Raw genomic sequence first — 16,440 nt, 5'->3', positions numbered from 1 at the left:
TAGCACTGATGCTGTTACCTAATTGGGTTATGAAATGTCTGTAAGAAAGCAGACAAGCACAGAGAGCACCAAGGAGCCCATAATTGTTTTTTTCTTCTTCTTCTTCTTCTTCTTCTTCTTCTTCTTCTTCTTCCTTCTTCTTCTTCTTCTTCTTCTTCTTCTTCTTCCTCTTCTTCTTCTTCTTCTTCTTCTTCTTCTTCTTCTTCTTCTTCTTCTTCCTCCTCCTCTTCTTCTTCCTTCTCCTCTTCTCTTCTTCTTCTTCCTCCTCCTCCTCCTCCTTCCGCCTCTTCTTCTTCCTCCTCCTCCTCTTCCTCTTCTCTTCTTCCTCTTCCTCCTCTTCCTCCTCCTCTTCTTCTTCCTCTCTTCCTCCTCCTCCTCCTCTTCTCCTTCTCCTTCTTCCTCCTCCTCCTCCTTCCGCCTCCTCTTCTTCCTCCTCCTCTTCTTCTTCCTCCTCCTCTTCTTCCTCTTCCTCTTCCTCCTCCTCTCTTCTTCTTCTTCTTCTTCCTCCTCCTCCTCCTTCCGCCTCCTCCTCTTCTTCTTCCTCCTCCTCTTCTCTTCTTCTTCTTCTTCCTCTTCCTCCTCTTCCGCCTCTTCTTCTTTCTCCTCCTCCTCTTCCTCTTCTCTTCTTCCTCTTCCTCCTCCTCCACTTCCTCCTCTTCTTCTTCTTCCTCTTCCTCCTCCTCCTTCCTCCTCCACTTCCACCTCCACCTCCCTCCCCCAAACCCCACTCCCTTCTAGCTAGCACTGATGATGCTACCTAGTTGGGTCATGAAACGTCTCCAACCCACCTCTGAGAGCACCAAGGACCCCACCAGCATTCAATCCTGAGCTACAAATACTCTTTTCTAACTCCTAGGCTGTCAGAATTCCAGGGGTGATTCAGCTGACTCAGTTTCCCACCAGCCCAGTCAAGGGCCGGGCGGATCCTAAACCCAGGCTTGTGGGAATGATTCAGCCAGTGTGGCGTGACCTGGCGTAAACACTTCCCGACTCCGTTCGACTGTCGGGGTGGAAGATGGCAATGTGCCTACGTGTTTCTCCCGCTGCCCCCGAGGCCGTTTCACTGGCTGCCTTTTCTAACTCTTGAACTGATGACTGGGGCACATTCTTCCTCCGTTGAAGTCCTCAGTTTATGCCAGGCTGAACGGGCAAAGGTGTTTGCATTGCCCTAGCAGCCCCGGGGTCCTTTTTTTTAATGCAAAAAGAAAGAAAAAAAAAGAAAGGAAAGAGGACAGGAAAGGAAAGGAAGAGGAGGGGAGAAGGGAAGGGAAGGAAGGAAGAGGGAGGAAGGAAGGAAAGAGAAAGAAAGAAAAAAAGAAAGAAAGAGGGAGGGAGGGAGGGAAAAGAAAGAAAGAAAGAAAAGAAGGAAGGAAGGAAGGAAAAGAGAGAGAGAGAAAGAAAGAAAGAAAAAGAAAGAAAGAAAACAAGAAAACAAGAAAAGGAAAGAGAAAAGGAAGGAAAGGGAATGGGAGGGGAGGGGAGAGGAAAGGAGAGGAGGGGAAGGGAAGGGAAGGAAGGAAGGAGGAGGGAGGAAGGGAGGAAGGAAGGAAGGAAGGAAAGAAAGAAAGAAAGAAAGAAAGAAAGGGAGAGGGAGGGAGGGAGGAAAAAAGAAAAGTAGGAAAGAAGGAAAAGAGAGAAAGAAAGAAAGAAAGAAAGAAAGAAAGAAAGAAAGAAAGAGAAGGTTGCTGAAGATTCTTAACCAATGAACCAAATTGGCTTAATCATCTTATATTCACATTTTATATGTATGTTATTTTATCTGTTCACCGCCCTGAGTCCTTCGGGAGAAGGGCGGTATAAAAATTAATTAATTAATTAATTAAATAAATAAATAAATAAATAAATAAATGGAAGGAGAGAAGGAAGGAGGGAGGGAGAGAAGGAGGAAAGAAGGAAGGAAAGCAAGGAAGGAAGGAAGAAAGAAAAAGGGAGGGAGGGAGGGAAGGAGGAAGGAAGGAAGGGGAGGGAGGAAGGAGGAAAGAAAGAAGGAATGCGAGGGAGAGAAAGAAAGAAGGAAAGAAAGAAAGGGAAGGAGAGAAGGAAGGAGGGAGGGAGAGAGAGAAGGAGGAAAGAAGGAAGGAAAGCAAGGAAGGAAGAAAGGAAGGAAGGAAAGGAAAGGAAAGAGGGAAGGAGGGAGAGAAAGAGGAAAGAAGGAAGGAAAGCAAGGAAAGCAAGCAAGGAAGGAAGGAAGAAAGAAAGAAAAAGCGCTGCTGGCTGGGGGATTCTGGGAGTTGAAGTCCACCCATCTTCAAGCTACCAAGATCGAGAAACACTGGTCTCGGGTCTCCTGCTTGGGCAGAGGGTTGGACTAGATGACCTACAAGGTCCCTTCCAACTCCATTATTCTGTAACCTGTATCCTATGCCCAGGATTTCCACCCGGCCCCTGGATGGTTCAGAACTCCAGACTAGATGGGCTGAAGGCCTGATCCAGCCCCAGGCCTCTTCGATGCTATTACACGGAGTTTGCTCCTTGGTGCATTGAGGTAGTAACTAGTAGCAGTTCTCTGGGGTGCCAAGTTGTAGCCTGGAGGTCTTGTCAAGGATTCGTGGCTGAGCCATTAGCCAGATGCCAATTCACCCAGGTGCAAAAGTTACAATGGGTGTGCCCCTTCATCTTTTTCCAAGTGATGGGTGTTCAAAGCATACAAGAAGCAATGAAGGGAAAGAGATGGATGGCAGGAGGGAGGGAGGAAAGGCGGAAAGAGAGGGAGGGAGGGAGGGAGGGAGGAAGGAAGGAAAAGGAAGAAGGGAGGGAAGGAGAGAGGAGGGAGGGATAAGAAAAAAAGAGTGAGATGGATGGGAAGCAAAGAAGGGAAGGAGGAAGGAAAGAAGGAAAAGGAAGAAGGGAGGGAGGAGGGAGGGAAGATGGATAAAAAGAAAAGAGGGAGTTGGATGGGAAGCAAAGAAGGGAGTGAGGGAGGAAGGAAGGAAAAGAAAGACGGGAGGGAGGAAGGAAGGGAGGAAAAGAAAGAAGGAAGGGATGAGGGAGGGAGGGAAGATGGATAGAAAGAAAAGAGGGAGATGGATGGGAAGCAAAGAAGGGAGGGAGGGAGGAAGGAAGGAAAGGAAGGAAGGAAAGAAAAAGAAGAAAAAATGAAGAAAGGAACGAAGGAAGGCAGGGAATGGAGGGAGAAAGATGGGAGGGAGGGAGGAAGGGAGGGAGGTGGACGGAAGGAAAGCAGGAAGGAAGGAAAGAAAGAAGGGAGATGGATGGATGGATGGATGGATGGAAGGAAGGAAGGGAGTAATGGAGAAAAGAAGGGAGGGAGGGAGGAAGGAGGAGGGAGGGAAGATAGAAAGAAAAGAGGGAGATGGATGGGAAGCAAAGAAGGGAGGGAGGGAGGAAGGAAAGGAAGGAAGGAAAGAAAAAGAAGAAAAAATGAAGGAAGGAACAAAGGAAGGCAGGGAATGGAGGGAGAAAGATGGGAGGGAGGGAGGGAGGAAGGGAGGTGGACGGAAGGAAAGGAGGAAGGAAGGAAAGAAGGGAGGGAGATGGATGGATGGATAGATGGATGGATGGATGGATGGATGGATGGATGGAAGGGAGTAATGGGGAAAAGAAGGGAGGGAGGGAGAAAAGGAAGGAAGGAGGGAGGAAAGGAAGGCATAAATCATCGCCTTGACTTAAGTTGCGTTGTTATTTTATTATCCTCTTTTTATACATGGCCCGTTGATCCCCCCCCCCCTGCATTTTTTAAATCCTCCCAACCACCCGGCATGGGAGCTTTGAGGGACAAAAAGTGATTGGACAGGTTCTTAGGGTTATTTATAGTCCAGATCAAATTTGAATCCTGACCCTGCCGATCAAGGCCAACGTTCCTTCCTGATGCTTTCCAGATGCATCGGCGCTAGAAGAGAGATTTGGCAGGACATCCATGGGATCAAGAAAATTAATTTTTTTAAAAAGCCCAGCCCAGCTTTTGCCTTGGAATTCTGGGAGTTGAAGTCCACCCCTGAAGTATCTACCTACCTACCTATCTATCTATCTATCTATCTATCTATCTATCCATCCATCCATCCATCCATCCATCCATCCATCTCCTATCTATCTATCTCGTATGTATCTATCTATCTATCTATCTATCTATCTATCTATCTATCTATCTATCTATCGATCTATCGATCTATCCATCCATCCATCTCCTATCTATCTATCTCCTATGTATGTATCCATCCATCCATCCATCCATCCATCCATCCATCCATATATCTATCCATCCATCCATCCATCTATCTCCTATCTATCTATCTCCTATGTATGTATGTATGTATGTATGTATGTATGTATGTATCTATCTATCTATCTATCTATCTATCTATCTATCTATCTATCTTCTATCTATCTATCTCCTATATATGTATGTATCCATCCATCCATCCATCCATCCATCCATCCATCCATCCATCCATCTATTTATCTATGTATATATCTATCCATCCATCCATCCATCTCCTATCTATCTATCTCTTATGTATGTATGTATGTATGTATCTATCTATCTATATCTATCTATCTATCTTCTATCTATTTCCTATGTATGTATGTATCTATCCATCCATCTATCTATGTATGTATGTATCTATCCATCCATCCATCCATCCATCCATCTCCTATCTATCTCCTATATATGTATGTATGTATGTATGTATGTATGTATGTATGTATCTATCTATCTATCTATCTATCTATCTATCTATCTTCTATCTATCTATCTCCTATATATGTATGTATCCATCCATCCATCCATCCATCCATCCATCCATCTATTTATCTATGTATATATCTATCCATCCATCCATCCATCTCCTATCTATCTATCTCTTATGTATGTATGTATGTATCTATCTATCTATCTATATCTATCTATCTATCTTCTATCTATTTCCTATGTATGTATGTATCTATCCATCCATCTATCTATCTATGTATGTATGTATCCATCCATCCATCCATCCATCCATCTCCTATCTATCTCCTATATATGTATGTATGTATGTATGTATGTATGTATGTATGTATGTATGTATGTATCCATCCATCCATCCATCCATCCATCCATCCATCCATCCATCTATCATCTATATACCTACTACCTACCTACTTATCTACCTACCTACCTACCTATCTCTCTCTCTCTCTCTACCTATATTTTAAAGTCTTGAAATAATATTCAAATTCACATATATTCCATGTGGCTTTCTCCTCCAGAGGACCGGATGGGAATCCTTCCCTCGGGTCTTTCAGCCAACTCACCTGTTTCCTGAATTAATCCCATTTCTGCATTTCCGTAATTTATTGTGCCTTAAACGAGCACTGCAGGCTCAGCCACACACACAAAATGACAAACAGACTTAGCAGGTTGTGCAATAACACCATTATATCACAACTGCTGTGAATCTGCTTTTGAAATGTTTCCAGGGTTGAACAGGATTTAAATATAGTCTAATCTTGCATTGTTGTTTCTAAGGCTATTGTTTCCTTTCTATGGCTAGGAGTGCTTTTTGTCCGTCACTCTTGATTGGCAAATCAGATTTCCTTGGATTTCTAAGAGAAGCAACCTTGGAACGAAAGATGCCCTAAAAAGGATAGATTTTAGATACGATAAAAGAAATCTAAATATACAAGCCGGTGTTATAGAAAATCAGAGCACAACAATGATCATTGAATCGCAGTTTCCTTCTAATACCATTTTCTAATTCTCTAATCCCATTTTTCTCAATCTTGGACACTTTTAAGGTGAGCGGACTTCAACTCCCAGAATTCCCTCGGCAGCATGGCTGACTGGGGCATTCTGGGAGTTGAAGTCCACCCTTCTTAAAGGGACACAGGTTGAAAAACAGCTTTTACCGGAGGAGGAAAACTACAACTCCCAGAATTCCAAGGCAAACGCTGCATGGCTGGCTGGGGAATTCTGGGAGTTGAAGTCCACCCCTCTTAAAGGGACCAAGGTTGAAAAACACTCTTAAAAGCATTAAACTGGAGATACTTCTGCAGAGTTTTGGCTGAAAAAACAGCATTCTAGGGTCAAAAAGACACACAACCCTTTGTGGGTCCATCCCTTGAAGGCGGGAGATGGCCTTTTTCTGTGCTGAATTCTCTCCTCTTTCAAGGGATGGGCTTCTACTTTTAATTCTTATTATTCAGCTCACGTTTCATCGCCCAACGATGCTTCAGGTTTTTTTGTCTGGAAAAGAAAAGAAATCACTCTAAACAAAGGCTTAGCATTTAACACAACTCCTCCTTTTCTGGAAGTCCATATTTACGCGACAAAGCCGACACAATTCTTCGGTTTTGCAAAATGGGGTGATGATGGAAACTTTGGGGTCTTCCCCCCCCACCCCCCAAATTTATTCTTACGTTTTGCCCAATTTTTTCTCAGGCTGCTCTTTTTCTGCTTTCCTCTTTCATATTTTTTTCCCTACTCCTTTCTTCTCCAGCTCTTCTCCGAAAGGGGATGGATTTTAGGCAGATTTCTGCCTGCGGAATTGTGAAAGGGAGCCTCCATGGAGCAGTGCAGTCTACCTGAGGCTGTGGGAAAAGCCAGGAGAGAGAGAGGGAGGAAGGAATGAGTTGCAGAGGGTTGCTTTCATACCCTTAGTTGTGCCACCTTGCCGAATTTCGCCCAGCCTGAAAAAGCTCTGCATTTCACACGGCAGCAGGAAAACCAGATATTTGCTAGAATGCCTTGTTTGATCTGATTGACTGTAGGTGTTGATCTTGAGGGAGGGAGGGAGGGAGGGAGGGAGGGAGGGAGGGAGGGAGGGAGGAAGGAAGGAAGGAAGGAAGGAAGGAAGGAAGGAAGGAAGGAAGGAAGGGTAGGCATGAAGAAGGGAGGGAGGGAGGAAGAAAAAGAAAGGAAGGAAGGAGGAAAAAGAAAGAAGAGGGGGAGGGAAGAAGAAAGAAAGAAGGAAAGAAAGAAAGGGAGAGAGAGAAAAGAAAGAAAGAAAAAAGAAAGAAGGAAGGAAGGAAGGAAGACAGAGAGAGAGAGAGAGAGAGGAAAAAAGGGAAGGAAGGAAGGGCATTTTATGCTTTTATTAATTTTATTTTATTTTGTTTTGTTTGATTTATTTTATTTTACAGATCGTTCTCGACTATATATATATATACTCTCAGTCTTAAACGGGAAAAGATCCAGCAAGTCTTGGTGTATTCTGGTCTTTTCCCGTGTAAGACTGAGAGTATCTTGGAGATGTTTCGATGAGGTCCCAAGATATTCTCAATCTTACACAGGAAAAGACCCAAATACGCCAAGACTTGCATACCTATACCAGTGAAAATCTATGAAAACAAATATACATACATACATACACTAGTATAGTATAGTACTAGTATAGTATAGTATTAGTATCGTGATATATATCTATGTAGGTCTTTGGTTATTCGGGTCTTCTCCCACGTAAAATTGGAAGTGTCTTGGCGACGTTTCGACGAAGTCTCATTCGTCATCTTCAGGCTGATGTTTTCGGCTTCGTGCTTCTAGGAGCAATGTGTGATCGCAGCTGTTTCAACAGCAACATAGCTCACCAGCTCAAATATCCCCCTGCAACTCAGACTAACCCAAGCACAACCAAGCCCCCACCTAAACAGAACACACCCCCAGCCAATCAGAGCACAGCCAAGCCCCCAACCAATCAGAACACACCTCCACCCAATCAGAACACAGCCAAGCTCCCACCCAATCAGTTCACACCCCTACTGGCAGTTAAAAGGAAGAAACAGCTGCGATCACACATTGCTCCTAGAAGCACGAAGCCAAAAACACCAGCCTGAAGATGACGAATGAGACTTCGTCGAAACGTCGCCAAGACACTTCCAATTTTACGCAGGAGAAAACCCGAATAACCAAAGACCTACATACAAACACCCGTGAAAACCTCAGAATATATATATATATATATATACACTCTGTGCTGCAATTTGGGAGTTGTTGCTTTTCAGCAGGATACAAAAAGCCCAGAAACTTGTGAATGAGATTTCACAGAACTAGGGCTGTGGAACAACTTAGCTTACGTAGGTGGAACCTGGCTAGAAAGTGGAAGTAGGTGGAACCTGGCTAGAAAGAATATGCACATAAAAGCCTACGAAAAAGAAAAAGACATATATATATGTCTATATACATACATATATGTATGTATTAAACTATACTAATACTATACTGTACTAGTACTATACTATATTAACACTATTCTCTATTAACACTATACTATACTAACACTAATACTATACTAGTACTATACTAATACTAGTATACTTTACTAGCACTATACTAGTACTAGACTAATACTATACTATACTATACTAGTACCATACTAATTCTAGTACTAGACTAATACTATACTATATGACACGATACTAATACTAGTACTAGACTAATACTTAACTGTACTATATCATTATATTATTTTATATTATCACATCATATTATTATTATATTATATTATTAGACAAGATTAATTTTTTATTCATCACTTGTTCCGGCCTGGTTTTCCACCACCCAGAGTCTCAGAACGGGGCTGCTCTGCAAAGATGGTGTAAAGAAATAAAAATATCCTGAGAAAACCTACTCATCGTCTTCCCAACCTTTTAAGGTGTCAACGCAGAGAAAGGGTTAATCCAATAACCAGGTCAAGCATATTGCGAAAGCAGGCTGTTGTTCTGTTGGCTGGGTAGATTGTATGGTTTTATTTCATTGAAACATTTATACTGCTGCCCGTTTTATGACCAACTCTGGGCGGTTCCCATTCGGAAAGTTAAAACATACAAAACTATATTAAAACTATAAAATGAAACTCCTTAAAAGGTTCAAATTACAGGCTTCATTGGGATGCTGGAAAAACTCATTTTCTGCACAGGCAATTTGTTTTATTTTTATGTATTTATTTTTATCCCAGTGTCTATACAAATATTTTTCAACCTTGGGCCCTTTAAGATGGGTGGACTTCAATTCCCAGAATGCCCCAGTCAGCCATGCTGCCTAGGGAATTCTGGGAGTTGAAGTCCGCTCACCTTAAAAGTGGCTAAGATTGAGAAAAATGGGATTAGAGAATTAGAAAGTGGTATTAGAAGGAAACTGCGATTCGATGATCATTGTTGCGCACTGATTTTCTATAGCACCGGCTTGTATATTTAGATTTCTTTTATCGTATCTAAAATCTATCCTTTTAGGGCATCTTTTGTTCCAAGGTTGCTTCTCTTAGAAGTCCAAGGAAATCTGATTTGCCAATCAAGAGTGACGGACAGAAAGCATTGCTAGCCATAGAAAGGAAACAATAGCCTTAGAAACAACGATGCAAGATTAGACTATATTTAAATCCTGATCAACCCTGGAAACATTTCAAAAGCAGATTCACAGCAGTTGTGATATAACACTGTTATTGCACAACCTGCTAAGTCTGTTTGTCATTTTGTATGTGTGGCTGAGCCTGCAGTGCTCGTTTAAGGCACAATAAATTACGGAAATGCAGAAATGGGATTAATTCAGGAAACAGGTAAATTGGCTGAAAGACCCGAGGGAAGGATTCCCATCCGGTCCTCTGGAGGAGAAAGTCACATGGAATATACGTGAATTTGAAAATTATTTCAAGACTTTAAAATATAGGTAGAGAGAGAGAGAGATAGGTAGGTAGATAAGTAGGTAGGTATACGGATGATTGATATAGATATACCAGTGGATGGATGGATGGATGGATGGATGGATGGATGGATGGATGGATGGATGGATAGATGGATGGGTGGGTGGGTGGGTGGGTGGGTTGGTGGATGGATGGATGGATAGATGGATAGATGGATAGATGGACAGATGATGGATAGAGAGATAGAGAGATAGAGAGATAGAGAGATAGAGAGATAGAGAGATCAACAGATAGATAGATAGATGATAAATCAACAGATAAAATAGATAGATAGATCAACAGATAGATAGATAGATAGATAGATAGATGATAGATAGATAGATAGATAGATCAATAGATAGATAGATAGATAGATGATAGATAGATAGATAGATAGATCAATAGATAAGATAGATAGATAGATAGATAGATAGATAGATAGATAGATAGATAGATAGATAGATAGATAGATCAACAAATAAGATAGATAGATAGATAGATAGATAAATAGTTCAACAGACAGATAGATGAGATAGATAGATAGATAGATAGATAGATAGATAGATAGATAGATAGATAGATAGATAGATCAACAGATAAGAGATAGACAGACAGACAGACAGGCATGATAGAGAGAAAGATAGAGAGGGGGTGAGGGAGGAAGGGAGAGAGGGAGAGGGAAAGAGAGGGGGAAGAGAGGGAGAGAGAGAGAGCGAGGGAATGAATGAGAATAAGAATTCTGCTCCCCCCTTCGGCACAAAAGTCTGCCTAGTGACATTGAACCAATCACCAGGAGACAGTGAGTTCTAGTTGTGCCATAGGCACAGAAACTGGCCGGGTGACTTTTGGCCCAGTCACCAGGAGACGGCGAGTTCTAATCCTGCCTTAAACATGAAAGACAGCTAGGTGGTCTGGGACCACCAGACTCTCTCTCTCAGCCCAGCCTACCCCACAGGGTTGCTGTTGTTATGGGGATAAAGCAGGAGGAGGAAAAAGTGCTAGTTTGTTCGCCTCCTTGAGTTATTTATTAAATAATAGCTTTTAAAAATGGCAGGATATCACGAAATAAAAAAACGCAGACCAGCTTTTGCCTAATGAAGGGGACTGAACCCCAGCTAAGCCTCAACTCAAAAAAAAGAGCCTTGGTGGCGCAGCAGACTAAAGCACTGTTAAATAGCTACCAGCTGCCTGCAATTACTGCGAGTTCGAATCTCACCAGGGTCAAGGTTGACTCAGCCTTCCATCCTTCCGAGGTAGGTAAAATGAGGACCCGGATTGTGGGGGCAATAAGCTGACTTTGTATAAAAAAAAGAACACCGCTTGGGGGGGGGGCAAAAGCCCTACTAAGCAGGTATATACAAAAGTATGAAGGGCGGCATATATAAATCGAACAAATAACTAACTAACTAACTAACTAACTAACTAACTAACTAACTAACTAACTAACTAACTCCAGAGTCTGTGTCGTTGAAATGAGACACGGGAACATCCATTCTTAAGAGAGGCTCCCATCCCCCAAAGGCTTTTTCGTGCCCCCTTTCCCTCCCCCACTCCCACCCCCCACCCCCGTCCTGAGAATGAGCTCCAACTCCCAACCCAAAATCCGGAAGGGGTGTGTGGAAATCCCTCCCCCCACCTCTCCGCCGGGCGACGAAGAAGCGAGTGGCCTTTCCAGAAATGTTGTAGTAAGGTCTCCTGCTTGGAGGGGGTAGATAGGTGGGGTTGGACTAGATGCCCTCCAAGGTCCCTTCCAACTCTGTTAAATCTAGGCTAAAGCTTTCAAGAAGAGGCTGGATTGACATCTGTCAGAAATGGTGTGGTAGAGTCTCCTGCTTGGGCAGGGCCGGGTTGGACTAGATGCCCTCCAAGATCCCTTCCAACTCTGTTAATCTGTTAAACTTTCAAGAAGAGACCGGACTGACATCTGTCAGAAATGGCGTGGTAGTGTCTCCTGCTTGGGCGGGGCCGGGTTGGACTAGATGCCCTCTAAGGTCCCTTCCAACTCTGTTAATCTGTTAAACTTTCAAGAAGAGACTGGATTGACATCTGTCAGAAATGGCGTGGTAGTGTCTCCTGCTTGGGCGGGGCCCGGGTTGGACTAGATGCCCTCTAAGGTCCCTTCCAACTCTGTTAATCTGTTAAACTTTCAAGAAGAGACCGGACTGACATCTGTCAGAAATGGCGTGGTAGTGTCTCCTGCTTGGGCGGGGCCCGGGTTGGACTAGATGCCCTCTAAGGTCCCTTCCAACTCTGTTAATCTGTTAAACTTTCAAGAAGAGACTAGATTGACATCTGTCAGAAATGGCGTGGTAGTGTCTCCTGCTTGGGCGGGGCCGGGTTGGACTAGATGCCCTCTAAGGTCCCTTCCAACTCTGTTAATCTGTTAAACTTTCAAGAAGAGACCGGACTGACATCTGTCAGAAATGGCGTGGTAGTGTCTCCTGCTTGGGCAGGGCCCGGGTTGGACTAGATGACCTCCAAAGTCCCTTCCATTTTTTGTTATTAATCTGGTCTCTTCCTCCCCGCCTCCTGCCTTTGGGGAGGGGTGTGTGTGGAAACCAGACCCGGGACGAGGAAGGGGAGGAAGGCGGATTCCCATCCGAACCCTCGCTCCTTTCCCTATGGAGCGGGAGGAAGGGGCCGTTCACACGACACGCGTGACTCAGGTTCGCCGTCGATAAACCGGGATGATGAGCGGGGTGGGGGGGGGAGCATGCCTTAAGCAGGGATCATGGGAATCCCGTTGATTCCTTTTTTTATGATGGGGGGGGAGAGAGAGAAAGACCCCTGATGACCCATACACGCACAAACACACATACACACCGGGAAGCGGGTTTGGGGTTTCGTGTGAACGCACTCCAGGTGAGTAACATTGTGGGAAGAGCGCAGGTGATGTCAGGGCTTGGAGAGAGAGGGAGGAGGAGGAGGAGGAGGACCAGAAGGAGGACAAGAGCAAGGGGAGGGGGAGATCCCCCCTCCTCCCTCCTCTTCTTCCTCCCCCGGCGGGCGGACCAGACGGAGAACCTCGCTCCCTTTTTCTCCGCTCTTGCTCCCGCGGGGGGGCTCTTTTTCATTCACTGAATCTATTCTCCCCCGCCCCCGCGGGAGCTTCCTCCGCCTCCTCGTGATAGGTCGGAGCTGGCATTCGAAGTGTCCCCGCCGCTGCTGATTGGCTGGCCGGGCGGACCCCCGCGGAGAGGGGTGGGCGGGGTCTTCCCCTTGAAATAGGCAACCCGCCGCTCAGCTGCTGTTGCTGCCTTTGTCTTGCGGACGCTGCCCGGGCGAGGCGAGGGAGAGAGCGAGCTCAGATCTCCGTGCCTTCTCTCCTTTGCAGGCTGCCCTCCGTCTGGGAAAGCTGCCCTGCTTGCTAGCAGAGACTGGGAGCTGCCCATCTCTCTGCTTTCTCTCCTTTGCAGGCTGCCGTCCGTCTGGAAAGCTGCAAGCAGAGCTGAGGCTGTGCTAGGAGAGAGAGAGCCCTGATCTCTTTGCTTTCTCCTCTCCGCAGGCTGCCCGTCCGTCTGGGAAAGCTGCCCTGCCCTCCAGCAGAGACTGGGAGCTGCCGATCTCTCTGCCTTCTCTTCTCCGCAGGCTGTCGTCCGTCTGGGAAAGCTGCCCTGCCCGCCAGCAGAGACTGGGAGCTGCCGATCTCTCTGCCTTCTCTTCTCCGCAGGCTGTCATCCGTCTGGGAAAGCTGCCCTGCCCGCCAGCAGTGACTGGGAGCTGCCGATCTCTCTGCCTTCTCTTCTCCGCAGGCTGTCGTCCGTCTGGGAAAGCTGCCCTGCCTGCCAGCAGTGACTGGGAGCTGCCGATCTCTCTGCCTTCTCTTCTCCGCAGGCTGTCATCTGTCTGGGAAAGCTGCCCTGCCTGCCCGCCTGCCAATAAGAGACCGCTCCAGTGCTTGACAACAGCCAGCCCAGGGCATGTGAATCCTTTCCCTTGAGGATTGTCGCACAAGAAGTCTCGCGGGGGAGATCAGACGGCGCCAGCTCGCCATGCCGGTGGAGACCCTCCAAGCCAGCCGTGCCATGAGCACCGTGACGGCCACGGCCCCTTTCACCTCCGCCATGCCCTTCCGTATCCTCAACAAGGGGCCCGAATACTTTCGCCGGCCTCCGGTCAGCACCTCCCGGAAGCTCAGCGCCGTGGAACGTCTGGAGGCGGACAAAGCCAAGTACGTCAAGAGTCAACAAGTGGCCACCACCAAACAAGACCCCGTCCGGCCATTGCTGCTCAAACAGCCGCTCTTCACCCCCGGGGTCAGGCGGGCAATATTCACCCCCAACCGCAAGGTCCCTCAAGTGGGGCGGCGGGGAGAAGGCGGTGGGGCCAAATCGTCCCTCAACTTGGAAATCCTCAATAACTTGATCAATTTTTGCGACAGCCCCCTTGCCTTCCCCAAACCGGAGCTGAGCCCTTCGGACAGCCCGTGGATATCCAAGGTCCATAGCCGGAATCTGGACAACCTCCCTTCCACCCCTAAGAAGAAGCCCATGACTGACATGAGCAAACTCTCGCAAAGTTCGGTGTCTTCCAAGCCATCCAGCACTGTAGCCGTCCGCCGAGTGGACGTCCGGCCCTGCGGTGTGTCGCCGGCCAGAGGTACCCCCGCTATCCAACTGTCTCCGCTCCCTGCTCCCCCAGCGCCCCCCAAAAACCTGCCTGCCACCCCTCTCAGCTGCCCAAGCCCGAGGGGAGAGCCGCGGACCGATAGCGCCAAACGCCAGACCTTGTTACACCGGTCCAAATCGGACTTGAGCGACCGATATTCGCGGGCGACGGCCGACTTGGAACGCTTCTTCAACTATTGCGGTTTGGATCCCGAGGACGTCGGAGACATGGAGATGGAGAGGTTCACTCGAGCCAGCTCGGATATTGTGTCCGTCAAGTTCCACAGCGTCAGCACCAGCAGTTCGGTGGGGACCCACTCCCGACGCAGCACCGTCACCGTAGAGGACAGGCAAGCCGAACGCATGCCGTACGGGATCTCCATCATCGAACGCAATGCTCGGGTCATTAAGTGGCTTTATGGACTCCGACAGGCCAAAGAGGCGCAGAAGGTATCCAACGTATAGCAGCCGTCGGTGAGGGGGGCGGGTGGGAACTCCAACGACGAGGTTCGAGCCCCTCAACATTGCCCGAGGCTCTTTATTTCTGTTTGCAACTCGTCGTCTCCAGGACTCGTCACATTAACCTTCAAATCTTTTCCACCACGAGCGTTTTGGAATCGTGCACGGATTGCTTGCACTCTGTTCCCCATCCAAGCTTGAGGAGAACACTGTAGGGCCCTTGGTGCTGTCCGAGCTTGGCTGTTTTGCTTGCAGACATTTCATGACCCAACTTGGTAACGTCATCCTTGCTAGATGGGAGGGGGGTTTTTTTGCTCTCTGTTTATAAACAAGTGACTTGTCCTGTCTGTATCGGTGGGGAAGTGTTCTTTGTGGTTCCTTGATAAGGCTGTTGTTTACTGTCGGGTCCTTGGTGGTCTCTGAGCTTGGCTGTTTTCTTGCAGACGTTTCGTGACCCAACTAAGGAACATCATCAGTGCTAGAAGGGAGTGGGGTTTGCGGAGAGGAGGAGGGGGGAGGAAAAGAAGAAGGAGAAAGAGGAGGAGGAGGACTGTGGGGTCCTTGGTACTCTCTGAGCTTGGCTGTTTTCTTGCAGACGTTTCGTGACCCAACTAGGGAACATCATCAGTGCTAGAAGGGAGTGGGGTTTGCGGAGAGGAGGAGGGGGACAATGGCCATTTTGGGGTCCTTGGGGGCTCTCTGAGGTTGATGGTTTTCTTGCAACCATCTCATCACCCAACTAGGCGACATCATCAATGTTAGAAGGGAGTGGGTTTTGTGCGCGGCCTAAGGCAGGACTAGAACTCACAACCTAAGAGAGCACCAAGGACTCCACCGTTCATCCCTGAGGTACAAATCCACTCTTCTATTGTTTATTATTTACTGAAATAAATATAACTCAGACGTCCTTCACCCATTCGAAATTTTCCAAGAGAGGAATCCGCCTCGTTCTCCGGTGGCTGTGGATGATGGGAGTCACGGATTATATTACTTTTGAAGGGCATCTCTTCGAGGACCCTCATTTCGAGACTCGGCGGGTGTCCTTAAAAACGGCACCCACCCACCCCCGTCCTCCCTTCTTTTCTCTCAGGGAAAGCCCCCCCCCCAAATTGAAGTCGCCTCACAGAAGGAGGTTGCCATGTCCTCCCCACTCTGATTGTGCCATAGCAGTGCCAGCTATACGTCCCGTGCCACGTGATCGCGTTTTGGAAGTGACATCACGGGATGCCCTTGGAGCTTGCCCACGATGCCCAGGGCATCGTCCTGCCGTCGGCATCGCCCGGTTAACCCCCGCTTCCTCTCCTTTACACCTATTGCTCAGGAGTGGGGGGAAAACTCCCCACCAAGACTATGATATCAGAAGCCAAGATGGTTTCTCTCCAAGGGTGGCATGACACCCTCGCCTCTGGGAGCCGAGTTCGAGTCTTAAGGGGGGATTTTTTTAGCCAAAGCAACAACAGCACCAGGGAACAATAGAAGGCGGAGAGAGCTGGAAAATCCCCACGTTTTATTGTTAAGCAGGTGCAAGAATGCAAAAAAAAAAACGTCTTGGCTTACGACCAAGAAAAGCTTCCTGGCAGAGCACGGGGCAAAATCCATGCCACCTCCTTGTATGCAAATGAGAGGTTTTTGGTGGGCCACTCCCACAAGAGGAGGCTTGTGGGCGTGGCTTAGGCCAGGTGAGGGACAGGTAGCCATCTGCAGGTCGGTGTTCGAGAGAGAGTCTAAAATTCCCACTTAGGGTTACAGGCAAGTCCTCG

General features: G+C 47.0%; 1 protein-coding gene across 1 annotated transcript in view; it reads left to right on the top strand.

Moving 5' to 3' along the window:
* Positions 1 to 15,183, top strand: part of FAM110A (family with sequence similarity 110 member A) — a 52,863-nt gene extending 37,680 nt beyond the window's left edge. The window contains exon 2 of the mRNA XM_087888982.1: positions 13,203 to 15,183. Coding sequence (XP_087745108.1) covers positions 13,607 to 14,686 — 1,080 coding nt within the window. The 5' untranslated portion in view covers positions 13,203 to 13,606 and the 3' untranslated portion in view covers positions 14,687 to 15,183. The remainder of the gene's footprint in view (positions 1 to 13,202) is intronic.
* The last annotated feature ends 1,257 nt before the right edge of the window (positions 15,184 to 16,440 follow it).

This window comes from Pantherophis guttatus, chromosome 3, assembly GCF_059756535.1.
Source record: "Pantherophis guttatus breed Tessera chromosome 3, ASM5975653v1, whole genome shotgun sequence".
Taxonomy (NCBI): domain Eukaryota; kingdom Metazoa; phylum Chordata; class Lepidosauria; order Squamata; family Colubridae; genus Pantherophis; species Pantherophis guttatus.
The sequence above is the reverse complement of the archived record's forward strand: the minus strand, read 5'-3'. Positions and strand labels throughout refer to the sequence as shown.